Source organism: Egretta garzetta, unplaced genomic scaffold (assembly GCF_000687185.1).
Source record: "Egretta garzetta isolate BGI_Z169 unplaced genomic scaffold, ASM68718v1 scaffold38, whole genome shotgun sequence".
Lineage (NCBI taxonomy): Eukaryota > Metazoa > Chordata > Aves > Pelecaniformes > Ardeidae > Egretta > Egretta garzetta.
The window spans coordinates 588409-616116 of NW_009260667.1; the positions used below are offsets into that span (position 1 = coordinate 588409).

Below are 27708 nucleotides of genomic sequence, written 5' to 3' on the forward strand. Positions count from 1 at the left end.
CTCTGAGATGATTCAACCCAGTAATTCCTCAGAAAACTAATTCAGCCAGAAAAAGGAAGCATTTCCCGCTGATACAGGGAACTGAAGAGGCTCCTCACAGGGTTGGACAAGCCAGAGCCAGTGCAGAGGAAGAGGAAGAAGCAAACTTCTGGTGGCAAAGGAAGAGCAGAACTGTGCTTTTCTGGCAGCATCAATTTGTTAGGTCAGTTTGGCCCCTCTCAGACTTTGGAGGGATGTTCAGTGAATTTCTGCCTGCCTATTTATCAATGTCTCTTTCCTTGAATGTACAGAATTCACTACTTCAAAATTAGGATGGCTTTTTCAAATTATTCTTTTTTTTTTTTTTTTTTGCTAGTGTTTGAATGACCTTAATAGATAACCTTAATAATAACCAAAATATTTAGCTATCTGGAAGTGTTTGTAAATTCATGTTGGCAGTGTAAGACCTGCATTTTCCACTTGCCATTTGTCATGTATTTGCAAAGTTGTTTCAGTTATTCAGCTGTGAAGCAGGAAAGAAACCATGGGATTTGAGCGTGCAAATGGCAGCACTGGGCATGGCTGATCCAGAAGCTGCTGCTGTTCACCTCCAATAACTGTCAAATGGTTTTTGAGTTCTGAATGTATTTGCCAGAAAAAAGGGATTGGTCCTTGAGTTACTTGGAAAGCCAACCTCTCATGGCTCTCCAAATCCATTTGGTTTTATAGACGTGGAACATTATGCCAGTAGCTGTTTTGGGAAGTTTGTTCAGTTGTTTCAGTCAATTTTCAAGTACGTTTTATGTGTCTGGATTTTTAAGTTGTTATTTTAGCTCCCTGGTCAGCAGTTAGAAAAGCTGAGAAGAAAGGGATTTTTTTAGAAGCAAAAAGTTGTCAGATTCATATCTGACTTTGATTCATTTCAAGGATGAAATATTTCTAATGTGAAAATGTGGGTAATGTTTAAACCATTTGATACCACTATCCAAATGTGATTCAAACACTAAAATGGCTAGCATTGAAAAGGGCATATATATCAATATGTAGATGTTTTTGTAGCAGATGGTAATGTCAGTAGTGTGGAGTTAGACAGCAACTGAAAACCCAATAACACTCTCAGAAATACCTAGACAGTTATGGGTCTGCCTCTGCTTGCATTTACTGCATCTGTGGGCAGCAGATAAATCAGTGTGTAGTTAGCGAACACTCACCTCTTCCAGTCTCCACCGGTTTATCAGCCTTAAGTAGGCACCAGGGTGTCCTGTAAATCTTTAACACAGGAATATACGTCAACTATGTTTTGTAAGCAGCCTGTTCACACTAGAATAAAGCTCACACTGTTGTTTTAATCTAATGTCATCTTAGTGTGATTGATATAACTATAAAACATGCTATGCTGCAAAAAGTTTTGGGGGATTCCTGGAATAATTTCTATGAAGTGCTAAGTATATTTTTATTTCCAGATTTATTTCAATACCAAATACTCTGCTGTTGGATATTCAGCATATGCAGAGAAGAGAGAAAATCTGAATAAAACTGTTCATGTCAGTTTGGAAAATGGCTTTCAACTGCCAGTTCATTTTTTTACACCATAACGTGGGCTGTGATATCTGCCCTTCTGTGAGACCAGTGAAAATGTTAGTTTTCATTAGGAAAACATAATTTTCTTACTATTGTCCTATGTTTTCTCCCAAAATGACTCCCACAACTTCCAACATGCAAATAATCCATACTGATGGATTCTTCTACTCAAGCCTTCCCTACTCAAAGGCTCTTCTTTTGCTTTTAGAGGACTTGCAGAGAGAGGCATACAAATATATATATATATATATTTCATTTTCTGTGGGAAGAAACCAGCTGATGGCTCATAATTCACTCTTAACAGTCCAAATCATATAAAAGAAGAAGCAAAGTATTCAGGCATATGGACTAGATGATCATTATAGGTCCCTTCCAACTGAACTAAACTAAACTAAATTATTCTATTCTACTCTAGTCTGAAAGAAAAAGACACAGTGTTAAGTTATTTACTTACCTGTACAAATTACACACATAAAGACAGAGCGAAGTGACCCACATATATAGTATTGTGGGATGCATCAGTTCCCAGTAGTGAAATTGTTAAAAGTTAGCATTGAGCCAATGTGGTGCTAGGAAATGAAAACTACATCTGTTTCTGGGATTTTGAAGGGAAAATAAAACTGCAATCTGTCCTGCTTTGCTAGTATGGAATTTGCATTTTGAGATGTGTGATAATATGGTCACATTTTGTTTCATTACAGACAATTTTATTTCTTCTCTATTTCATTTTGCACATATGAGGGTGCAGACATCAATCCTACCTTCCAAGGAAGAATGCTATATAAAAGGTAGAGCTGTTCAGGTTGACAAACTGAAAAAGAAACATTTTCAGAGTGAAGCTGTTCTCCCACTCAGATTCAGTACGAGGCTGCTCTGTGAAGAAAGACAGCAGAATTTCAGAGGTTTAATCAGATTAAAAATTTCCCTTGGCACAAAGGCTGCAGACACCTATCAGAGCTGGCAAAGTATGCGTAAATTAGCCTGCTGATTTCGAAATACAAGCTGACAGAAGAAATTGTATCCAAAAGCAGCACACAGCAAGTGAGCTTGTAAAGATTTAGAAATCTCTTCTGGTATCTGGATATGTATATTCCCGGGAGACTGTAAGAAAGGGGTGGAGATATTGTCTATATTATATATCCCTCCTGGATTCCTGAGTGCCTTACAGGCTCAGGCTTTTCACTTATTTCTTTTTCTGCAACCTACCATGAGGACATTGCCAGAAAGCACCCCACTACAAGCTATGTAAATGCCTTTTTTTCAGAGATACCACACTGAACTGGAGGCAAATCCTCTCTGTAACTCTGTTTCATGGATTTTCCCACCATGTTGGCACCTAAAGGACTCTACATGAGTATCAGTGGAGTGCCACTGCATGACTCCCTTTCCTTGTCCCAGGGAGCTCATCACAGAAGACTGAGAAAAAATATTTCGCAATGGATGGGATAAGGCAAATGGGAAAGGGGAAGACATATTCTTCCCTTCAGGTAGGCCCTTAATCCCCATCTGAAGAGATATCAAGACAGAAGTTAACAAAACCACTTCTAAGCCAACACACTAGCTTCATGTCCTGGAACTACTTTCCAGTTGGCAGGAGCTTGTTATTGGTTAACCATTGCTGAGAACAGGAGTGATCAGAAGAGAAGTGGAGGTACTAATGGTATCATAATGGTAGTGCTCATATACTACTTCCAAAGGAGCCTCCAGTAGAGTACTGGAAGTACAGAAACAACAACGATAAACTAGATTCTCTTTAATTAGAGCTGCCCTGCCCATGAGGAGATTTCAAACAGATGCATCAACAAAACCATAAAACAGATCATAAATAAACAACTGCGTTAGTCATTTGGAAATGCCTGTCAAGAAACCCAAGTTTGTGTGTATGCTGGTACATACATGTTTAGATAAGCATAAAGAAAAAAAAAATGTTGTAGATTTTTGATGCCAGTCTGGGGGAAGGACAAATCTGGCTTCAAAAAGGCTACAGCTGAGGTTTTGCTTGTATGCCCATCAGAGACAATGGCAATGCTCTGGAGGAGCATGGACGTGAGCTCTAAAAAGGTCATGTAGAGGCTGAAGAAGGACATCCTGAATGTAGCTTTGCTGCCAGTCCCACTCTGAGCTTATCACACTGATAAAAATTGTTCAAACCAAATCAGCTACTTAGACCATCAGAGTAAAAACCACAAAACAGTCTGATCACTGTCAGAACAGCCTAAGCAAATGAGTTTTCATACAAATGCTTTCTGTACAGGAAGCAGACCTACCTTGATGATAACCTGGCAGATAATAATCAAGCTTCAAGGTCTCTAGACTATATCTCACTGTCCTCAGGGTGTCACAGGGAGTAAAAGGGCATAGCCTGTGCAAATCACATACTTGAAAATCATATTTCTCAATTGTAACCAGCAGTTATCTTTTCCATGGATACAGAATGGCAAAAGTATTTTAAATTTACTGCATACAAATGAGGACTCTCAGTCTAATAAGAAACAACAGAATAAAATGCTATCTTACACAGATGTGCCTTGAACACATCACCTATGACTTCACAGATGTAGAAAAGCCCTGACACAAGCTAAAATCAGCTGTGTGCTTCCTCTGAGAAGACACCAAAATCTGTGCACCTGGTCTAAAATACCTTACTGAACATCACCAATGTACAAAGGTATGCAGAAACTCAAAATAATCTCCTCAAACCTCTTCTACACATTCTATAATATGGTTCACTTAATAGGCCTTCAGCACGTGTCTCCTTTCAGGCTTCTTGACACTAAGGAGCCCTTGCCAATTGCCACCAACTACTGCAGTCTTCCAGCATGACCAGGATCTCCAGAGACTCTGCCTGAGCCATGGATATACGAGTGATAGACTATTGTTACCCCAGTGGCAGTACATGCTGTCCTTAGAAAACATGTTGTCCTTACTCTAGTGTAATGATCACCTTTATGGGTGCGTTGAAGAGATTACAGTAACTTAGAACACCATTAGAGTTTAGGTGCTGGTAGAGTTGATGAGCCACCTAGTTATTTTCCCTCCAAATTACTGCCCCTCTTAAAGGCACATGCTTGATAGCACCTTAGTTTCAAGCTATAAATTTGGCTTCAGGAAGTGATTCCCCCATTTCCAGGTCTTCACTGGGGGTTGTGAGTGCTCAGTCTCTCTGAAAACTCATGCTTTTTCCCCAAAGGTAACAATTTGTTTAAGTTCTTACAAGGTAAGGGGTTGGAAGAGGAACCAAGCATGGCAGGTGGGTGACTGTTGTTACCACTGATTGAATGGCGCTACAGCTTAGTTTATATACTCCTTTATTACAAACTTAAGAAAAACATGAATTCTTATAGCCAGCAAAATAATCAGGATTTTTCATATTTATACAGACAGTTTGAATGCTATCACAGTATAGGGACCAAAAAATCAGTACAATATAATTTAATTTTGTATTTAACATTGCTTACCTAAGTTTGTCAGGAAAAGAGCAACCTTTTCATACAGCTGTAACAGAAAAGAAACAGCCTCTTAGACACGTGGCCAGCCAAAAATACAGAGCTGCTTTCTAAGTAGACTAACTGCTCTTACAGGATAAATCTGTCATCCAGATGGTCTCTGTGATGTTCTGATAATGACGATAATAAAACTATGTAGTAATAATACAATGATGATTTAATCAAACAAGGCACAGTAATATTTTTAAAGCTTATACTCAGCTCCATTCATCCACAATATATAGAGAAAAATATGCTGTCACTGTCCCTATTTTACATACAGGGTGAAAAAGGGTCAGATAACTTTTCCAATGGAACACGTATATCACAGAAAAATCAAACTAGTAAGAGCATGTTCTGGTATGTTGGGCTCTTTGGTTTTGCTTGGGATTTTTTGGGTGCTGAAAGGAAAGACACTGGGGAGACATGGAGTTGCTTCAGAGAAAAGCTTTTGTAATCCCCCCCACCAGACACATTTCTTACTCAGAGTCAGTGACGCTGTTCTAAATCCTAAGTGGTACTTTCTGCGCTTAGCAGGTACCGTGCTCTCAAACTCTCTGGGAGACTGCTAACTTCATAAAGCTGACAAAAACTAACTTAGAGGGTTTTCACTATTAGTATTTGCAAAGGGGTTTTGAACCTATAAAGTACATCGCCATCAACATCAGTATTAGTGTAAATTAATACAACGATTTCCATTTGCTTTAAATGAGTCTGGAGCCTGTTCCCACAAAACGCTAAATGTCGTTAACTCTCACTACAGGGATACAAAGCTCCTCATATTTCAGGCTCAAGTACTTATTTTTTCCTGAAGTGCATATCAGCAATGTTTCTTTTCATTTGCAGTTATCCTTATAAACTCTTGCTTAAATTGATTTATGTACAATTTACAGATCAAACTGCCTGCTTAAGAACTGAAGTAATCCTGAATTATCTCATCCATGTTAACAACCACTTCTTGCTTAGAATAGCTTTTTGCTGCCTTTGGAGTAAACAGTTTTGTTTCAAGTAATGAAAAAGGTGGTTTCTTCTAGGTTTAAATGCATCTCTTGCAGGCAACTGTAGAAGTGCTAAATGTCTGGGTGGTTTATATCCTGATCCCAGAAGGGAGTGTGCTATTTTATAAATGTACATTGCTCTGCAGAAGGGCGTATTGAAACTGTATTTTGTTGCTATTCCTCCTGGAACAGTGAGACTGTGTTAGAGATTCTGTTAACAATGTTTGGATCCAATTATCTGCTACTGCAGTTTATCACTACTAGTCCCAAGGGGCCTTGTTGAAGATCGTATGCTGTTCTGTGTTCATATATTCTGTGGGTGATATCACTGGAATTAACAGGTTTTATTAGCCTAGGTAAAGTTAATGATTGTTCCCAGGTCAGGCTGCAAGATTGTCTGAGACGTTATGCTTGAAGGTCATTACGTTTGTCATGATGGATGTGTCACTGTATGTACTTAGCTCTCAGAGCAACCAGTCTAGAAGTTACTTGTGGTCTAGACCTTTCCCCTGATGCTTAGGGAGGTTGTCAGCTCCTATCAGAATCACTGGCAGTTTTCCAGGCTTCCTAGCAGTGAATTCCCTACTGTTATATACATCTTGGTCCATTCTGGTCTTATTACTGTATCATTGCTTGCTCTCCTGCTACTTCTCTTGAGTCACAGTTTGTAGATGATTCAACTACCTGAAGTGCTCCTGGAGATTTTTTTTTTTTTCCCAAAAGAAATCTCACTACTGTCCTTCAGTAAACTACATTAATCCATCATGGAAAGTGAAGGATTATGTTCTTAAGTTCTTTTGAAAAGCTCAGGCAGTTTCATATTTTGGGCATCTTTTGTTTCTATGAGCTATATCCAGATCTAAGGCTGTGGTGTTTATTGCATGGTAATGAGTATAAGGCTTAAGAAATCCATCTTTGCAGTGCTCTATTTATTTGATGTATTTTAGGAAGTAAAACAAAGTTTCTCAAAAGGCACCTTCAAGCCATCTTCCATTATTTTAAAAATTTCTCTAAGCTGTAAAACTCTTTGAGAACCAGATAATTTTGTTTCTGCAGTATTTATTTGTTGCTGCTTCACTGCATATACAATGACTTATACTGAGAGCTTGGAAATGGATGTTTTACTGACATAGATATATATAGATAGATTTCCTTTTATTTTTTCTATGCTACCGTGTGGATTAAAGAAAACTCCCAAAACTGCAGACAACAAACAATAAATCAAAACAAACATACAGGAAGAGAGCCCTCAGTACAAATTCAGAGAGAATAACAGCTTCCACCTCTTCTTTCTCCCCTTTCTCAGCCTATAGTCCCACCCTAGGGAAAACATAGGAAAGTCAACAGTTCTTGATAGGTTGTCCTAGTCATCAGTCCAGCCTTGCCTATGCCAAAGGGAGATGTGAAGTCTTGCAGCAAAGCCTCTTGGAATTTCCTGCTATATAAATGGGGGGCTGTTAAAATCAAATTTTAGATGATGGAAATGCTCGGGTATTGCACAGGAAAGAAAGTAGTCTCCAAGCCAGCACTTGGAATGTACAGGCCTGAAAGAACATTTTATATTTCCCCTAGGAAGTTAGTCAGCATATCTCCTGGAGCAAAGCCTAGCATGCTTTTTGCAGAAGACACTTGCTACTGAGTGGGTAGAAATACTCTGCCCTGGCTCCAGTACCTGGATGGTTTGTAGGTTGATCCCTCCTCCCCCTTAAAATGAATTATGTCAGTTGACAAAAATCTGGTAGTAAAAGGCCATACACCTCTTACCAAAAGCAACTAATAGAAGACACATTACTATCACAGCAATATACAGAAGTACCTGCATCTCAAAGGAAGGATGAAACTCATTCCCAGTCTAATCTATGATATACTGTCTTACTGGGGCTATTACCACATAGAAATTCCATTTTTGTCCTGAGTCTGGTTCCAAACCAGTTCATAACAAGAACCTGACCGTAGCCAGTCCCCCTACAGTGCACCCAGACCATGTCTCTGGTGTATCCTGGCAAAGGCCATAGGCAGCTCATGGAACGAGTCATGTCTGCTCAAGTCTCTTGAAGTTTTCTGCCCAAGGGTGTTCTCCTGCGTATGGACATTGTGTTTGCATATGCATACCTTCACCGGTAAACTACTGTGAAAACTGAAGCCAGAATTACTGAAACTAGTATACATAAGAAATAAGCTTGGCCACTGTATATAAAAAATAACATCAAAACACTACTTAAAAAGAAGAGTATTAACGAAATGGACTGAAGCCTGAAAACATATGAAAGGGAAAAAAGAGGCAGAAGATAAAACAGGAATATGAACATGTCTCCCTAAAATATTTTTTAGAACATTCAAACACGCTTTATGTAATATTTTGGATTTGGAATTGTACTTTACATAAATAGTGAAGGATATCCGTAAACAATAATGCCATGTCTGGCTTAGCAAGAACAATGCTGTGGTCTTCAGACTGAGATATCTACCAATCTGATGCCTTGGGTATAGTTTTGGATATGTTAGTTTTACTCACCACATTCAGTAGCATGATGATGCAAAAGTTGATGCACACTGCAGTCCCTGTAGTTGCAACCTGAGAGTTATTCCTGATTAAAGCCCACTTAAAGGCAGCAAAAGTGCTGACAGTCACAACACGGTAAATAACAATGCCAAAAACAGCAGCAATCACCACACAGATCTAAAGGAAGAAAAAAATCAGAGATAAGAACTTGAAAACTTTCAATAGAACAGGAGTTAAGTTCTCCCTGAAACTCTGAAAACTAAAACAATGAAATGAAAGACTTGAAAAATACATCCATTTTAATTCCAGAGAAAGGTTTCAACATACTATTCTTATTGTGAAGTCCTTTTTATTTTCCATAATGTACAATTTCTTTGAAATTAAAATACTTCTTAGTTTCAAACATTTTTGTGAAAATGTATCTCTTCCTTAGCAATAATGTGCTAAACAGTGTTGCCAGCTCCGGGAATTAGAGATTTTCCTTCCATTCATGCTCCGCTGTGTGCAAAGGCTAGTATCAAGCTGATGTCCCAGCTTGACAGTGTCATGTTTGGGATGTATTTTGGGCTTTGATGGACTTCACACTTACAGGAAAAAATGTCTCTATTTCTAAGTACTGCCTCAACAACAACCTGGGCAAGCTACTCTAGCAAGCTCTTTCTTGCTACAGTTTTGGAAAGATTCTATCTAGGGAAGGTAACAAATTCAATTGCCTTTGTAATTTCTTCTCTGATGAGACTTTCAGCAAATCTGATGGTTATAATGTCAAAGCCATACAGCTGAGCCAGGCTGCTAAATCACTTGATTTTCCATATGTGACAGCTGGGCACTAAATGGCAACCATTTTCCATCATCACCAATTTATGTCACAGTTTAGCAAGCCACCTAAAGGACAAACAGTTGGGAATCAGCATGGGTGACTCATCTCGTAGAAACTCTGACACAGAACCCATTAGCTACCTTACTAGGTAAGGAGGGAGAGTTTCTTCAGTAGAAGACAGATGATTATTTGCAGAAGATAGGTGTATTCCAAGGCTATGCACAGACAAACTTATCAAAATTGAAGTATATCCAAGCTAATTGAATGGGCAAAATTCTTTTGAAAACATTGAATGCCAATTAAGCTGTTTTCATATTTCATTAGTTACTGAATTGATTGACATAATCCCAGTGCAGATGAAAAAGTTAAGTGTGGTGTGCATGTGAAGGGCTGGTTTATTAGATTCTCTGCTACCCCATTGGCAGCACATAGAAACATTAGAGTCACTGAGCTAGGGGATTGCCTCTGGATTCCCTGCATAGTGTTGAGGGGAAGAAGGACAACCTTCCTTTGCTAACAGGGAAACACTAACCCGGTTCAACTGCACTGTGAGAGTCAGTGCTGTGAAATTTTGCGAACTGCTCTAACTCAAAGTTTTGATAAGCGTATCTCTCCTGTGCTTAAAGGTATAATTTTTAAGGAATATTTTTACCTAAATGAGGGAAAATTCAGAGTTTTTATAACTCACTGGAGGCTCATGCTATGCCAGCAATAACAAATATCTTCAGTGAAAATAATCCTTGTCTTGTTTCAAGGACCATTATGGGCACAATTTGTGGTGCACACAATTCAGAGCAAGGCTACCCTCTCTGACACTTTGAGCAAGATCTATCACTAGGCTAAGAAGATTAGTGACTGCCTTTGCAAAGGGAGAGAAAACTGCCCCCCCTTCAAGAAAAAAATGTAGGAAAAATGCAAAATGTTGCAGGTGTACAATCAGTTCTGAGCAGACTGCAGTCCTGAGCAGACTTCTGTCTTCAAGGGCTGAGTCAGACAGTACATTGGCTCCTCATGCCCAGTGTTTCTGTGTCTGTCCATCCACCTGACATACCAGGGCATGGTTTAATAATGCTCTTGCCTTTCTTGTCCAAGATTGCACTGGACAATTTTGAAGCCATCAGTTTCTTACAAAACCCTCTGCCCTATTCCCTTCCAACTCATTCAAACACAAAGTTGCTGGGCTAGGTCACCCACCTGGCTCTCCACAGCTCCTGAAGTCATACACATATGTCATTTTCTAGCCTTCAGGAAAAGCTATGGTAAATTCCATGAGAGTCTGAGTTGATGCCAGCTGTGTTTTCAAGTTCAACCCTACCATTGGTGTTGTCATGTGAGTAACAGTGAATAACAGATTCAGTGAAGATTTTGCTGCTGCTTTTAGTTTTGCACTTTGAAAGGGGGGAGGATACATCATTTTAGGCAAGGAACATTCCATTTCAGTTGCACTAGGAATATGAACCCTCTTTCCTTACCTCCTCAAAACACTGAAAAACTAGGACATATTAACATCATTAAGCACTCTAGGCACCATAGTTAGGTTCTTTGTAGAGTTTACAAAGAACAACTGCCTCTTCCTAGACATCTCTCCATATCACTCTGCACTGTCTACACAGGGAAGGCAAGGAAATCAGTGAGCTAATTCGGTCAGCTGAAATTGGTGCCTAAACGTGGCAGTGTCACTATTCTGGTATGTGTACATATAGCCTTATGTGTTTAGCCTCGAAGAAAGGACTTCACTGTGAGACTTCGTAAAGAGTAAACTAGTGTAAGACTTTACAGAAACTCAGACTATTTTCTGTGTACAGATTTTCAGCCTGCAGTAAACATGCTAGAGATCATTTCACTGTCAAACAGTCATATCCAATATATCCATACTATGTCAGCAGAGATAATGTTATTTTATATTTTTTCAACTGGTAAATAAATTAAATTATCAAACCATAAAAAATATTCCAGATGCAGAAACAATGAGTCTGCTGCATTTATCTGCAAATGCTTGATAAGGCTCTGGCTTCCCGGATATGGGGTTCATTCGCTCTTTCTTGGAGTACTTGGCTTCAAACTGTGGACGTATTTCCTCCTAAAGAACAGACAGGCAATGTTCACACAAAGCACAGATAGGAAAGGTTCTGTAGGAAACTTCAGATCACTTATCAGATCACTGTTATTGGTAATTATATCTTCAAATTCAGCAGCTGGCACAGCTACTATAAAAGCTGAGCTGGGAAATCAGGCCTCTGCCATGAGGACTAGAATAAATCACTGTACCCATAAAACCATATTGGAAGTATTTAGTAAACACCCCAATTAGCTACTCATCTAAACAATGCTCTTTGAAACTATATGGCTGTAAGCCCAATCATTAAAAGGTTGATACCACAGAGTTTTCCAGCCTGGTATTATCCTATTGATACTGGAATTCTACAACAAAACAAAAAGCAAAAAAAAACCCAAACCCAAAACCAAACTCCATTTTCTAAACCCAATTACACCTTGCTAGGTACCTTGGTTACCTTGCCATTACCAGCAAAAGTTTCTCAGCATTTGAAGAAGGAGCCATGCCATCTAATATTGCTCAAGTCCTTCCTAACTTGCACAATATTATTAGCAGGAACAGCTTTCAGCAGCAGAAATGTCAAGTCCTGCTTTGCCATAAAAACTCTCCTCTGAAATGAAACCTGGGGATTTCTTGGGGAGAGGGTTAGTTACATCTGTTTACAACCTTTTCAGATGACAGGGTTCACTCAGTTCAGGTAAGACCTCACGACTTTCAGCCACAGTCGGGCTACCCCACTGCCCTGCCATCTGGGAGGTTCACCAACAGCCACGTGTCCTGTGCCACCTCACCCAAGTCTGACATCAGGGATGCGGTCAGAGATGAGAGAAAGCACCAGGCTGCAAAGATGGACTCTCACAGCTGCTGCAGCCCGTATACATTAGATCAAGTTTTATAGTGCTCTGATGAATACTGGAGAGCTGGCCCATGGTACAGCTGGCTACAAGGGAGCACCAAGGTAGCTATGGGTTGTCTTTGCAGCTTTGCTGTGCATTTCTTTGTAACAACCAAGAACCCAGCTTACCAATTTCAGTCTCTTCCAACCCTTCAACTGCATTTAATTGAGCTTTGACTGACTGAAAGTTGTAAATGACCAATCCTTAAATGACTGAAATAGGAGAATGTTAACTGCTCATACAAGTCTTTAGAATGTGGCTAAAAATAAGATACCCTAAAATCCTACATACTTTTTATAAAATTCCCTTGGGCGGATAAAAAATAGTCATGTCTCTTTCTCTCAAATTTTGAAGGCACTTTCTCAATACAGTTAATTTCCAAATTCAAGCAGCAACCTGGTAACATGGTATTAAAAAAAAATTAAGAGGCACGTATGCTCAGCTGCAATGCCTGTGTAACTAATTATGTGCTTGAGGGAACCAGCCCTACATTAGCTATATACAAAGGCTAAGCATGTTTCTGTGGAGACAGGATAACACCTTGCTCTTATTCTATCTTGCTCAAGCTGTTCCTGCCATACCAGGGCTGAAGGCTGCTGAGCAGACCATAATCTAGCAACAGAAACAATGCGGGTAGTGTTCCCGTGTGCCCAGGAACATGCGAGAGGACAGAGTGTTATAGCATTGAAGCAGGGCACTTGAGAATTGCACCCTGTAGATTGTGCAAGGGCTCTGCCAGGTGACTTGCAGAGTCATATACAAGAAACCCTTTCTTCTCTGCAGCTCTCTCTAAGCCAAGATTTGATTATCTTTTACAATCTCCACTACAGGGAAGTCCTTATATCCACCTGTCCATGAATCTGGGTATCTCCTATGATCTCCAGTCAATTCAGATAATGCAAATGCTATTTTTACAGATATATCTCCACACAAAACAAACTCTGGCATGAACCCTCGTACCTGTTTAATGACACTCAACAATGCTGAGCACAGCTTGGGGCAAGAAGTAAACAGTTCTGTATCTGGCTGAGGTTAATGATATAAAGAAAGTGACACTGAAGAAAAAGAAAAAAACTACGCTGTAAAATAGCAACAGAAGGCATATTTCAGCTGGGAGTGCCAGGAACTCTACACAGTTGGTTTCTTGTTGCGCACCCAGCCAAGACCCAGTTACTGTCTCTATGTCCCACCTCGCACCTTATTTACAAGAAAAGGAAATCCAGATATGCAGGGTTGAAAGAGCCAGAACACATTCAGCCCTTGTCCCCAGACTGGGGGACCTGGATGCTGCAGGGGCTGCTGCATGCCTTCCCTGAGGGAAAATCAAAAGTGGTGAGGAATTCACAAGGTTGCGTATCTGAACAAATTTAATTCTCCTTCCCCTTGTCTTCATTGTTTAATTTCTTTGTCTCTTCATTTAGAACAGAAAAGTGATAATGAAGTGATAGGAAGCTTTATAAATGTGGGGTTTTTTTCAGTCTATTGTTGGTAGGAATTAATAAATTTCCCTTTGTAGCAAAGCCTTATTTTTCGATTTGACAATGAAAATTAAAGCAAGAAAAGCTAGACATGGCAGATAATGTTAATAAAAATAACAATCTTCATTAACAAAAGCTTGTGACTTAAAATGGTAATCAGAACTCTTTAATTGATTTCTTTGAAATAGCTAATAAAAGAAATCGGCTGATTTTGTCCAGGGATAACTGAATGGGATGTAGAGAGAAAATTGAATTAGCAGTGATTTTATTAGAAAGCAGCACTTTTAGGAGAAAAATTTTCACCTTATGGAGCCAAAATTCTCACTGGCATGTACAACTTCATGATCAAACTCCACAGGATGTGTCTCTTTCAATCTATATAAAACAGACTATTCTCCTTCCTTCCTTCCTTCCCAATTCTCAAACATGAATCATTCAGAATCTTTATACACAGGAGAAATCATACTGATTTCTGGAGTATCAAACATGGATTAATGTGCACTGCCTTAGGCCAGATCTTTCTGTACTAGAAGAGCTACTGTAAATTTCTTCGTGAAATATATCCTTTTCTTTCAGGAGTTTTCTGAGTCCTTCAACAGGTGAATTCTTACAGGAGTCCTATCCTTCCTAGTCCAAGGATATATTGTCCTCTATAGCACAGATGTAGAAAAGGTATTTGTAAAAGATTGAAAATCCGAATCTTGATCACTGGGACAATGATAGCATCCCCAGAAATAAGTCTCCTTGCAAAGCATGTGGTTTGCAGGTCATCCTGGTTGCAACTGAAGGCAATATCAAAGTGAAGAGGTGGACTTCGAACCATGGAACAGGGAACTGATCTCAACAGTTTTTCACCTGGGACACCTGCTTCCAAACTGTGACTGTCCCAGGGGCAAAGTCCTGCAAAGACCCCAGTGCCAATGGAAAAGTGCAGCATTTCATACTCAAGGAGACAGTGGTCTGTACAGCTGGACTTAAAGCGCGGACATGCTTGAGTTGTGAAGTAGGTATGGGCACTGTCAGCTGTAGCATCTTCAGAGAAGACACCTCTGGGACGCAATCAGCTCCCACTCTTGGGATCCCACTGAATACTGAATAAAGGAGGAACTGATGCCTCAAATGCCAATGAGATACCGATGCTCTGATGACTGGTCACATAAATCTTTGAGAAGCAGCCAGCTGAGTTCCTACTGGCATCTTTAACCTCTAATTTGAGAGAGAAAGGTACCATCTGGCACACTGCTTCTGAAAAGATTGCTATCTCCTGCTGTAGAGACTTATAAATCTCCCTCTAGAAGGTGCAATGAATAGCTCTGGAGCAGGTACACTCACCACTGCTCCTGGGCACCTGACTGTGGTTTTGTTGACAGAGCTCATTGGAAAAAGCTTAGTGTGAGAATAAAAGCCCAGCTGACCATCAGCAGGGAGCAGGTATCCTCTGAAAATTACCAACATGTCAACCTGCTGGACAAACTGAAATAGTCTGCCCGTGGAACACAAACATCTCTTATAAAAAATAATGTTATTTGATAGACATCATAAAATAAACACATCATGTTTCTAGGAGGATAGTTTCAACTACCAGAATCTCTTTCAGGCTTTCTGACTGGAAGTGGAAAAATCTAGCAACTCTACTCTCTTCTGTCTTTTTGCTGTTTATTCCAGCTAAAGGCTTAGTTCACTTAAGGACAACCTTACCAGGAAATTCAATATTTGTAAATGAGCTGATCATAGAAGGTTCAGGTGGATGGCTTTATAAACCAGCATAATCCCAAATCCAGGTAGGTTAAATCATGAAAGGTACAGATATATAACATCCCAGAACATAAACATCTATAAGACCAGGCTTCCTGGGAAAAACATAAAAAGGGCCTCACACTGTACTTGCTTGTGTATTTTGTTAGTTTAAAGGCTCCTTCTCATTCTGGGGACACTGAGCTATAAACTTGACTTGGAAATTGAAATTTGGTACATCCATCTTTTGCCTTAGCTGTCGGAAGCAGCAGCGGGTTTTTTGCAACAAGCCATGAGGGCACACGATCACGGCAGGTCAGTCCTGACCAATATTTGAAACTGAGGCAGGACTATCTCAGTGTGGTCTCTCTATTGTTCATCAGCATTGGCAAGAGCAGGGGAGTTAAATAAGTATTAGAACATTTTCTAAATATATGACAATAGCCCTGAAGTATCACCAAGAATTGACAGCATTTGTGTACAAATAATGATGTTCCTGTTGCTATAAAGAAATCAATTTCCAGTTATGTAAGTTCATTTTATGTTCTTGGTTTATTTTCTTAGTCATTAAGTATTTAAAAAAAATATCCTACCAGCAAATGAGCAACTGTATCATTTCATGGCCTCATTGAACTACATTGCCTCATGGAGACAAAAATCCTGTAACTCAGAAGTCTGTTTCTCTACTGGCGAGATTAATGAAAAAGAAATTCTTCCACAGAGGCAGCAATATAGAAGTTCAACGGCACTGAGACCACTACAGAAGCCTCTTACAGTCCTTCCAAGTGCTTCAGGACAGTCTTTGAAGAGTTAGAAGAGCAGACTCTGGACACCTGCATGACCAAATCCCACTCAAGGAGCACTTTTTCTGCCACACCCACTGAATCTTGCTTTTCTCCTGCATAATAAAACCTTCTAGTTCCACTTAGACCTCAGCTCTCAGTCCCAAGAGCATGATGTTTCTTTCTGGTAACTACCACAGAAAAAGGTTAAGGCTATTTTTTGCTGTTTAGCTTCCTCCCTTAAGGGATTTCCTCTACCAACAGAGGATGAATTAAGTCCTTTGAGTTTGTTCAGCTCATTCAGTCTCTCTGCAGCACTCTATACTTAGGTAACGAGCACCTGAATGTTCAGAAGCTGGTATAAGCCTCACAAGGCTTTCTATCCACCAATATACTTAGTGATTATCTAAAAGGATAGATAAAAGCTCATTTGCCAAAATTCATGGTACCTTGGGCTGTCAAGAATTTCCTTGGATTCAAAAGCAAAATTTGTTAGTTTCCCCCAAAGTGCATTTTTTTTCCTGAAATCTTCCACAACAACAGTCACTGATCTGTTGAAAATAATTTAGATTTACAAAGGTGTAAAAAAAGACAACAGTTTGGCCTGGGGAAAGTTTCTTCACATTCCAGGGGAAATATCTGAGGAGAAAAATGCTTATTTCCTAGTTAATGAAGATTTGAAGAATGAACTGAAAATAAATCCACAAGAAAATTATGCTTACATTTTTAATAAAATCTCTTTGTATTAAAGACTAAGGAGTATATATTTTTATACAAACCTCCTCTTCTTCCCAGTCTATCAAGTCCCAGTCATAAGCAATTACTGCTCGCCTTCTTTTCCAAAACTCCAGAAAAACAGTTGCTGGAGCAAATAGAAAAAAAAATACAAAATTGTTTTTAAGTCAAGAAAATGTTAACTACTATCACAGAACTGTTGAATGAAGCTATTACATTATTTTCATTTCTTTGCATAAATGGATTCCTTTGAATAGCAAATCATGCTGATGATCAAAACTTTTCAAAAAAGCATTGCTTTCTAAGGATTACTTTGCTTGCTTCAAGTATGATTGAGGCTTTAGAGATTTCATTTAGTGCTAAATGAGAATGTTTAATTTCTAACCAACCAAGGGAGGACTCTCAAAGAATAAAATCATTCCTGTGAGTCATCATTACTAGATATAGCAGATTTCTGATGAAGCTAAAGGTCTCTTGGGGCTATTGTAGGTAAAGCAGTAACTTTCCTTCTTTGAAGACCATTTACAATACACAGAAGCCAGAACCCAGAGGAAGCACATTCCAGTGCACGTGCAAATCTGTAGAGTACTACTGAGGAAATGGCAACTTTTGTCTTTCCAAACCAGACCCCTTCTTTTACACTGCATGAGTGTGTATATGTGGTGTGGCATTAACACCTGACAGTTTAACATTCTGTGCTGTACAGCCCTTCTTGACAGGGTTCAAGATAGTGTAATACGCCTAAACATGACTGTTCTTCCATTTTGTGATGGAAAGAACAATCAAGGAAGCACTCAGTCATAAAATAACTTGTTCATATTCTGGAAATTAATACTGAGCCTGTTTATGGTTACGTGTTTTTTTAATTTGTTTTGTTAAAAGAGTGTAGAAGCTGCCTAAAGCTGACACGAATCAGTGGAAAGGCTTCCTCTCCCATGGTGAGGTTTGGCTCTTCCCTTTATAGCCCACTGAAAAGCAGCAGGCTGATAACCACAGAGAACATAAACCTCTTTGTTCATGAGCTAGCACAGTATCAGCTGTAACAGTGTCACAGTAGCCTGGCAATACGTTCCACATCCAGTCCTAAAAGCATCTCCTTAATGGACTATCTATCTGCTCTACTGCAGCATATTGATAATCATATGACATGATCCTAAGCGCTGGCATCCGAATCGTGAAAGTGAATTTTTAGCCAGTAAGAATTATTATATTATAATGTATTAGCCAATGCAGCTAAGACATGCTTGGAAAATGAACACTGCGAGCAGATAAGATATCAAAACCATGTTTAAGGAGGCAGCTATTTGGCTTGAAGGCATTTTCATATATCATGTCATCCTTTTTCTGAAAGCTGGAGTTATGTTACACTAGGTAACCAGCTGCTTTGGTTTAATCTAATAAAGTCAATTCAATCTCCTGAGCCTAATGTTTCTATGACTTTTTGTAATAATTGCAGTATGATTGGTTGGGATCGGCAAAACTGGTAGGTGCTAATGAGGCTCCGCTGCTGCTGAATGAGCGCATTGTTCATTCCTTACTTTTCTGGTAGAGCTGCTTCTCTCCTATCAGCTCATATTGAACTATTTTGTACAGGCTAAACAAGTAGCCCTACACTTTTTGGAGACCTGGGAGAAACAAGCCTGATTGATTACTACCACTCTGGTTCCATTCCAAAAAGCAGCTGGAAGCAGGACTTGAGTGGGTGTATGACTCCACAGGGAGGAACCTTTCAGGTATGTCTGTGCTGAACTATACTTCTTTTCTTTCTTGTTTTTCACACACCTGGAGTGAGGAATCTATACATATTATATTTAGCATATTTAGCACCTGTCAGAATAAGTATGTGCAGTTCCTGAAGCTTCTTTAGAAAGCTATTTTCAAATCATTAAGTAGCAAACAGGATGATTGCACAGCGCTCTTTTAGCTTTTACTGTGCTACACTTTTCTCCCTCTATCCAGGTCAGTATGCACTTTTCCCTTGCTAGATATTTTAAAATGTGCTATAAATAACCATCTTTGATTGATTCACTGTACTACTGAGGTCTTCTAAAAAGTACTGAATTTTGAAATTTCTCTGCTTCTTTTCTAGTCAAGTAATCACTAATACCCTATGTTACACTTTAGCGTTCTTTTCTGGCTTGGACAGGTCAACAGGACACAGTTGTACTTATCATTCTCCCATTTTCCAATTGGTATGTTTAAACCAGATGCTGAGAATTCTCCAAAAATCCTGCTTGGAATTTTGAATTTCTCACTGACCTTAACTCCTAGGTCTTTTGCTAGCTTTTTCTATATTATGCTTGCCCTGCTTCAGAACTCAATCTTGCAGTTCAGTCCTCGATGTCCACTTGTACAAACAGCTGTCTTAACATCATTTCCTCAGATGATTTTGAAACAAGTTGTGACCTTAGCTAGTAATGGAAATGGCCTCCTGCAGCAAATAGCTTAATCCTGACCTTCTCTCAGAAATCCTCTCCCTATTGTATTTCAGAACACCATTGAATATATACATCCTGACTTCTGGAATATATTCTATATATGAGAAATATTGCTGAAGAACCTCCTTAAATTCTATCTCCTCAGAGGGGAGATCAATGTGAATGTTTTATACTAGAGGCAAGGTTTGTGGGAAAGTAATATCTTTTATTAGACTAACTGAAAAAATGTTATAGATGTATATTTAAATAAATGTACATTTAGAAAAAATGTTTTATGTTGACATTTTTTACTGCTTGAGAGAAGTGTTAAATTCTTCATGCCAGGCCTTTTTTCCCCTCCCAACTTTGCCTTTCAGCAAGTGTTCTAAAGCTATTTCCTTTATCAAAGGAAACATGCTTCTAGGTAGACAAGAAGAAATTTCAAAAAGGACTTTTCTTGTGTCCCTTAGTCCCCTAAAGGTATGCAGAGCCAGAGAAAGTACCATCAGCCCTGCCTTGTCTCTAGCAGAGCATTAGAAATGGTAAATAGCTGGACTATCCTGTGGACAGTTACAGAACTTTGCCACTGAGCTTCAGGAAACATCTAGACAATGATATCTTTGCCCCAGCTTTCCCCAGTACTTCAGTTGGGAAAACAAAAGCTACAATTCCATCTGGCTTTACAGCAACATGCTGGGAGTCAACTGAGTATCAAATTTACCTAGATTTTTTTTCTGAGGATGACATTTTTCTGCACTTAAATGTCAACATTTATTTAGAATGAACATCTTTCTCTCATTTTCTGTCTTTGGTACAAATCCAATTCAGACAGTAAAAAGAGAGGAGTTTTTCTTAGAAATGGGACCTACCTTTTCATCAAGCTTGATACATCTCAAAAGATACATAAAGGGCAAAGTGTAGGTGTTTCTGTCTAGCACAGAAATACAAAAAATGCTATTGCTCCCCTCTTTTTGAAAGCTTTGAACATCTGGAAAATATCATCAAGACTAGAGATTCTCAAAAGGAAGAATTATTTTCCAGGTTCTGAGATGATGACATCTCAGTGAGAATCAACAACAATCTATTCACCAATAAAAAAAGTATTAATGTTCACAGAGACTTACTGTTTGCTATAAACCACAGAGATTTATAGTTTCAATCCTTTTGAAACGGTTTTCCTTTCAACAGAAGCTCCAATACAGAAAAGTTTATACAAACTACCAGTAAATTCCTTCAGTGTACCAAAAGGAGACTATCTTTTAGCCGTTGCCTCATCTGTTTAAAATGAAAGTTGTCTTATGACTTTTGGGTATACCTTAGTAAGTATAATTTTTTTTTTCCTATTATATCAATTACTTTTGCTTCTTATACAGAACTTTGCTTAAATAGGGCAGAAATACAGTAAGTGAGGTGATGGGTCGATATGTTTTTAGAAGAAAATATGTTTCTATTCCAGTATCTCCTGGTGCACTTGACAGTTCCAACCTTACTTTGATGCGACCCACTTATCCCACAATGAAGCATTATAAAAGATGGGTCCCTTGCTTCAGAGTCCAACAGCCAGGCTCATTGCTGCTCCACAAATCAAGCAGCGCAAACTGATATTTGTCATGGTAATTCCTCTCCCTAGCCTAGCCACAGCAGTTTGCTCATCATTTGAAGAAGCATTTTATTTCTATTTAAAAAGTGAGCAACCCACTTTGTCCATCAATTAAAGATGTATTTAGAGTAAAAGGAGGAAACCACCATACAGATCACCTTTTCATGGAAAGTCCAACCTGACCAAGGCTGGTTTTGAAAACCCCAAGCAAATGGCTGAGGCTTCTCCTTCAAGAAGGGAGTTCATTGATGGATCTAAAGACAGCGAAGAAGGTACTTTAGATAATAAGACAGTCGCTAAGCTCAGGTTAAAGAGGTAACACAATTCTAGCTGCCTTTTTTTGCTTTCATTCTCTTTTTTTAAAAGGACTGACATCATTATTTTACATGCTAGTGTCTGTCAAACGGGATCATCTAGAAGGCTGAACTTTTCACAGCCAATTTGTCATGCACTTGCCAGTTGTTTCATGCTGACAGAAAAAACATTTCTACAACCAAACTGCTGTCATTGTTTCTTCCCTTCCCCTACAATTTATTGAGAAGATGGTAATGCCTGCAGCTGCCAGTAGGCCTACTGCAGACTGAAAATCCATTTAAGACAGGTGGTAAGCCAACGTGTAAATGCAGTACCAGAAAATCCTAGGGAAGTGTGACTTTCCTTGTTCTAATTTTGCTTTAGCCCCAACTGTATGGAAAATATCTCCACAATCTCACTGTTGTCTCAGCAATATCTTATTTAAGAAACTACAGTTTGGGTGGAGCCACAGGATCACCCCATTGCCCAGTTGCCCCATTACCCTACAGTCACAACCTCCTTCCTGTTGCTGCCCCTAGAATCCCTCTTGGAGGTATGCTCACAAGCACAGTGTAAGCCAACGAAAATGGTGGGGAAAGCTCTCACTCCAGCTGCTGTCCTATAGTTTCTTCTCCACTAGCCAAACTATCGAGAGGGCAGCATTTATTATATTTTTTCTTCTCTCTCTGTGGGCCTAGGTGCTGGAGATGCATGGATGGGCAGTGCATTTCCCAGTCCTGGCAGGCTGGTGGGGAAATATTCCCAGAGGGAGTCTGACAGTGATGCTGGAGGAGGAGGAGGAGGAGGAGGAGGAGGAGGGAGAGGGTAAACACAGTGAGGTGCAGCTCCTGTCAACTAGGGACAGGAAAGAGAGAGGATCTACAACATTTTATAGGCAGGCACGTTCAGCCTTCTCAGCCTTCTATCAGGCAGTGATCACAAGGCAGGAACAGGCATCATTCCCTGAGTGAGGGACTCCCCTTACCTAGAGATGCTTTTCCTACAGCCCTGGTTCTGGGCAGTGCTAACACACAGGTGCAATGATGTGAGCCCAGCTGTTTCCTGAAAGCTGTGTTACTGTTAAGGAAGAACAAAAGCACTGGTGCAAAAAGCTGCACTCCAAAGACGTGCTCACCAGCAGTTAGGAACAATGACATAAATGCCCAACAATGTTAGCCCATCAATTTTCCTAGTTGAGATGGAAGTCTCTACCTCTAAACTGTCTTGGAAATTCTCAACTTCACTGAGCACATAGAGAAAGAGGTTGGAAAAGCTGAGTAAACATCTAAAAAAGATGTTTAAAGCTTAGAAATTTTTGGTGAATCTCAGCTCTGGTGTAGCTCTAAATACCAAGGAGAAACATTAAAAACTATACGATCTGTGGATTTTTTTCTTTAACGTAATTTGTGATATTTTAATACCATCAATATTACAGGAAATGGCATGAATAGGCTTGATTGGTACATGGCCTAATTTAATTAGTTAACTAAGAAAAAAGTATAATTTTGGAGGAAGGAACTGAGACAGACTGATAGGCTAATCTATGTTGTCCTGATGGCTCTGATGTTGCCTCCTGGCAATCTCTTGTGGCTCAGTATTTTTGATTTGCAGTTTAAAATGGAGTTTATAAGAATTACTTGGACACCTTTCCAAAGCAGTTGGAGATGTGTGAGTAAGAACAGTAGAACAATGGCTAAATCAGGATAGCTCAAGCACCCGGAGCTGTGAAATGGATGCCATTTTTGAGGCACCTCATTGAGCCATTTTCTAAAGGTGTTAACCCTCTCTCAGAATGGCATGGTAGCAGCTAAGAGCCTGGGCATGCTCAGGGCATGTTTGAAAGACTTTTTATGCTGCCAGAAATTATTCTTTCCTCTTGTCTTCAATACAAGACCACAGTAGGAAGAATAGTTGAGCCAGAAATAGAACTGTCCTATGGGCAAAATTCAGCCTCCATGGCAACGGTTAGACCACTTTTGGATGAATCTGTCATTTAAATAAATCTTCCATTTATTTCATGAGAGTTTTGCTTCAATTACAACAAGATTACATGTATTTAAGCTTTACTGCCTTTCTGCAAGGTGGGAAAAACAATACATTAATTCATTTTAGTACAGACACTAAACTGATCTGCCTTAAGCTAAGAGAAACCCTGAACATTAACAGAGAAAAGGCCTCAGTGCCAACAGACTGAAAAACAATTACACCCCCTCAGAATATAACCATCTACATAGACACTAGATACTGCATTCATGTTCTTATTTTAATTAAAATTATTATCACGTAAAAAACTGATTTCAACCACTTCCATCTTCCTTTTGCAGAAACAGAAGAGAATCAAGCCTATATTGTTTTTCTTGGTGTCTGAAAAAAAAAACATGCTGGAAATTACAAATGGCTATGTTGCATCATAATCTTTAGGAAAAAGATTGTGCAATTACTTGATATCAAAACAAAAACTTACCCCACACTGCCATGAAAACAGCAAAAAAGACAGTAGCTCCATTGTCAAAAAGGTGGGTTACCTGAGGGATATATTAATAGTATGATCAATTTATGAAAATAAGGATTTATTTTCTACTTTCACCTGATGGAATTAATGTGACCATGAGTCCAGTTGGCCTGATAATCCTGAGGATCCTTCCCTTGATGTGTGAAATGTACCTGTCAACTGTCAGGACTATTTGCCTTGCCAATACTGGGTGTGAGCATCATTTCAGACCTAAAGCATTCATTTTACGGAGGCATGTACAAAGGTTGAATCATAAGATAAAGGTTGATGCCAAGGACACCATAGCACATACATCTAGGGCACAACCTCTGGGACTGCTGAGTCTCGACTGGCAAATTGCATTCAAGTGTTTTACAACCCAAACTAAGTCCTGGTGAAAGACAATGAATGTTCATATTGGCTCAACTTGATCTGTCCTTTCAAGATTTTATCTACCCAAGCTCACAAAAGAGAAATGCAAAAGGCAGGAAAGCATTTCTATTTGCATAGTTTAAAATGTACCTTGGCATAAACGCAGCTGTCTGACAACCTCATGAAGGGACAGTATTTATCACATATAGGACACATTATGATATCTGTTGCTTGGCAGACTTCTTTACTGGAAAAATAGAAAAGGTAAAAATTAATAGTTTGATGCACAACAATCAGTCTTAACATGGATTGATAAATTTCACTAATATTCAGTTACTTATTGAACAGTACTGGTTCTGTAACTGAAGCCAAGATGTTCATAACAGCCTGTGTACAATTAATATTTGCTGACTGTATAAGACTTCAGAGTTTACAGTCATAACTGCAGAGGACAGTTATTCAGGGCCAGCCTAGCAGTATCTCTTTACCATTTCCAGCTTCTCCTTGAGTCAGAAGTGACCTTTGGTAGGAGGAGGGTGAGGATGACTGCAGATAAAGTTGGGCTTATTCTTGTGACTTGTCTTAAGTGTGCAAGAATGTAGAGATGCAGCACACAGCAGAAGGTCCAGGGGGTTCTTCACCTGAAGAATGTCTCCCTGTGGTGGATCTTTGGCAAAGGCCTTGAAGAGAGTGAAAAAGGCCACTCTTCTGCTGGCCTGTTACAACAGTAATGAAGGAACCCTACTTTTCTCCTACGTCATGCTGAGTTGCCAGCACCATCAGCAACTGGACAAGAAACATTGCCTCCCATCCCAATCCAGGAGCACGAAACAAGGGAAGCTTGATACTGGGCACCTTAAGAGAACCAAGCACAGTCTTTTCCTGAGTATTCATTCAACAATTCAAAATGAAATAATTAACAATTCATATGAAGATTTCTTAAATTATTAATAATAACCCACAGCTGTAATTTCCCTTATATAATTGCCCACATTACCTGACTTGGCAGTGGCTCAAAGTGGTGACTCCATACAAAAAGACAAACAATCCAATGAAGGCAGCTGGGAAGAGCATCCCTGTGTACCAGCCTAACCAGGCAAAGTACAGCCCAATTTTCTCACCAAAGTACCGTCTGTTTTAAAACACAACACAGTGAAGTTACCTGCTAATTAGAATAAATCTGATTAATCTTGCTTGTTAAGAGAAAAGAAATTTTTCTATCACCTCTGAAGAGTAGAATAGAGAGCAGAGACAGAATTTCCTGAAGAAAAAGCCTGCAGCTAGGCTTCTAAATCCACACTGAGGGACCTGCCTCATGAATGACCTTGAAGAGCGAATTTAAAAATTCACAAACCACAGTTTACAGTGAGATGAGTGGAGACCTCAGAAAGGAAATACTGAGTTCACTTTAAAAAGCTAGCTCTCTGTGTTTGGGAAACTGATGGCTTTCTTTGTCTTTTGGCTGTGTAACTGTACTTCCCAAATAATTGCATTGAAATCAGTTTCCTCCCCAAAACTGGTGTAACAGTAAAAATTATTTGGGCCCAAGTTATTTCTAAGAAATTAATTAACCAGAGATTATTCTCCAATCCAGTTTGTTTTCATTTGATTATTTCTTTTCTCAGCTCAGTTCCTGGAAAACTAATCTCATGATTCTACCACAGGTGGAAAGTAAAGTGCAAGTAAGTTCCAACAAATATCTTGATATATCATCTTGCACTGATTTGAGGAAAGTAGCTTGAATTAACCCTAATTTGTTAACTATATTGCTTAAAAAATAACAGCTAAGTGGACAGGAAGCTCCTATGTGATACATATTCATTAGCATTTTTCCTCCTCCCAAACAGAACCAAATCTTTATTTATGTGTTGAAGAATACATTAAGCACACAAAAACCCTGCTAAACTCATCAGCACAGGAGCAGGCTGCATGCACTGTCCTGTGTTTGATGGTCTTGTGCACGGTAGGCTGATGATCAGATTAGGATGCTTTACAAATCAATATGCAATTATCATGATTACAATGAAGATTTTAGGAGATTATTTGCAAGATTAGTTTTAAAAAAGGAGGCAAGATGATATTTTTGCACTTCGGAGACTTTGCAGACAACCCAAACTTGTATATCAACTGAATTTGAGAGTAGCTGCTGCTGAAAACCCACTTTTACGCTAATGATGAAATTTCTGATCTGTCCAGAGACAGCAAATGCAATGAGCCAACACTGCTGGCTCCTTTATGCTACCAGAAAACATCTTTGGTCAGACTTTCAAAGTGAGGAGGAAAAGACCCACAATGGGCTCTAGGGCTGGTGGTAGTGGAGAAGAGAAAGTAACACTTGGTCTGGAATGGAAAAAATTATCAGTTTTCAAATATCAGAAATTTGGATATCAAAAATTTTCAGCTTGAGCAATATCTGTCTGGGCTGAGCTCATATTCTGCTGAATGATACTGACCTACATTGATTATTATCCTTTGAGTTTACTGGTACTGTATGAGAAGTCAAATATTGTCACGTTGTTTTTATTCTTCTGTCATGCAACAGAGACTCAAATTTACAGGCTCAAGAGGCAGTAAGCTAACGACAACATGCTCAGTTCTGACAAGAGAAGCAGGTCTGGTTGTAAAAAGACACACTGGAAACTACATTCTGAGCCCTGACTTAAGAGTGTTGGTGAACCCTTTGGCCTAATTACTTTCCTGACACCTAAGGTGTCAAGCTGTGCCTGCTCCACCGAAAAAGCAAGCTCACATTTTGAGCTTACTTCCACTGAATATTTATGACCTATTTTTCTCCATGTACATCGTTCAAAGTAGTGAAGTAAACCTAATAATCATCAAGATTTATTTTTTTTACTTTCATTCCATACATTCAAGGATGAATGCTTCCTCATTCCACCCCCCTAGCTGACAAACATTCATGACAAACTTTATCTCCTATCCTGTTGAGCTCTTCCATCTAATGGTGCAAATCATAGTGCTCTTTTTTGATCTGGAGATCAAACAGCTTCATCCTAGATGAAGACCCAAGTAAGGTTCAGTGTGCACATAAAGAAGAATGGACTTGATGGGGAGCACCCCAGATCTCTGCAATGTAAGGAAAAGGCATCTGAGGCCATTTGGGAGCCTGGTTTTAAAAATAAGTGCAGGATGTTGACATTACGTTGATATATATTGGTTTAAATATGGACAAACAGCTTCAATCTTCCACTATTGCCCTTTACTTCACAGCTTGTATTCCTCAGGCTGTACTACTGTAATTTGTATCAGGATCAAGTTAATATTTCATTTCTTCTGGCCCCACAGTTAGCATAGCCTTTCTGTAAGTCTCTGCTCAGATACCAATAAGTTGAGTGCTATAGAAACAAACTATGGCAGTTACAAGGTCTTTGGAGACCTTCCTACGTGCCATATTCGGAGCAGTTCCACATTTATTCCAATCCATAACTGGGTTAGCCTGAACCATCATGACTTTCAGGAAATGAAAATG

At 39.2% G+C, this 27708-nt stretch overlaps 1 protein-coding gene across 1 annotated transcript in view; it reads right to left on the bottom strand.

Annotated features, from left to right (window-relative positions):
• ANO4 (anoctamin 4) overlaps positions 1 to 27708 on the bottom strand; it is a 117221-nt gene that overhangs the window by 17929 nt on the left and 71584 nt on the right. Inside the window, exons 12-20 of the mRNA XM_035900993.1 lie at positions 25219 to 25353; positions 24372 to 24468; positions 23823 to 23883; positions 17092 to 17174; positions 11306 to 11446; positions 8559 to 8723; positions 5019 to 5055; positions 2322 to 2433; positions 1191 to 1248 (exon numbers count right to left, since the gene is read on the bottom strand). Of these exons, the coding sequence (XP_035756886.1) occupies positions 1191 to 1248; positions 2322 to 2433; positions 5019 to 5055; positions 8559 to 8723; positions 11306 to 11446; positions 17092 to 17174; positions 23823 to 23883; positions 24372 to 24468; positions 25219 to 25353 (889 nt within the window). The remainder of the gene's footprint in view (positions 1 to 1190; positions 1249 to 2321; positions 2434 to 5018; positions 5056 to 8558; positions 8724 to 11305; positions 11447 to 17091; positions 17175 to 23822; positions 23884 to 24371; positions 24469 to 25218; positions 25354 to 27708) is intronic.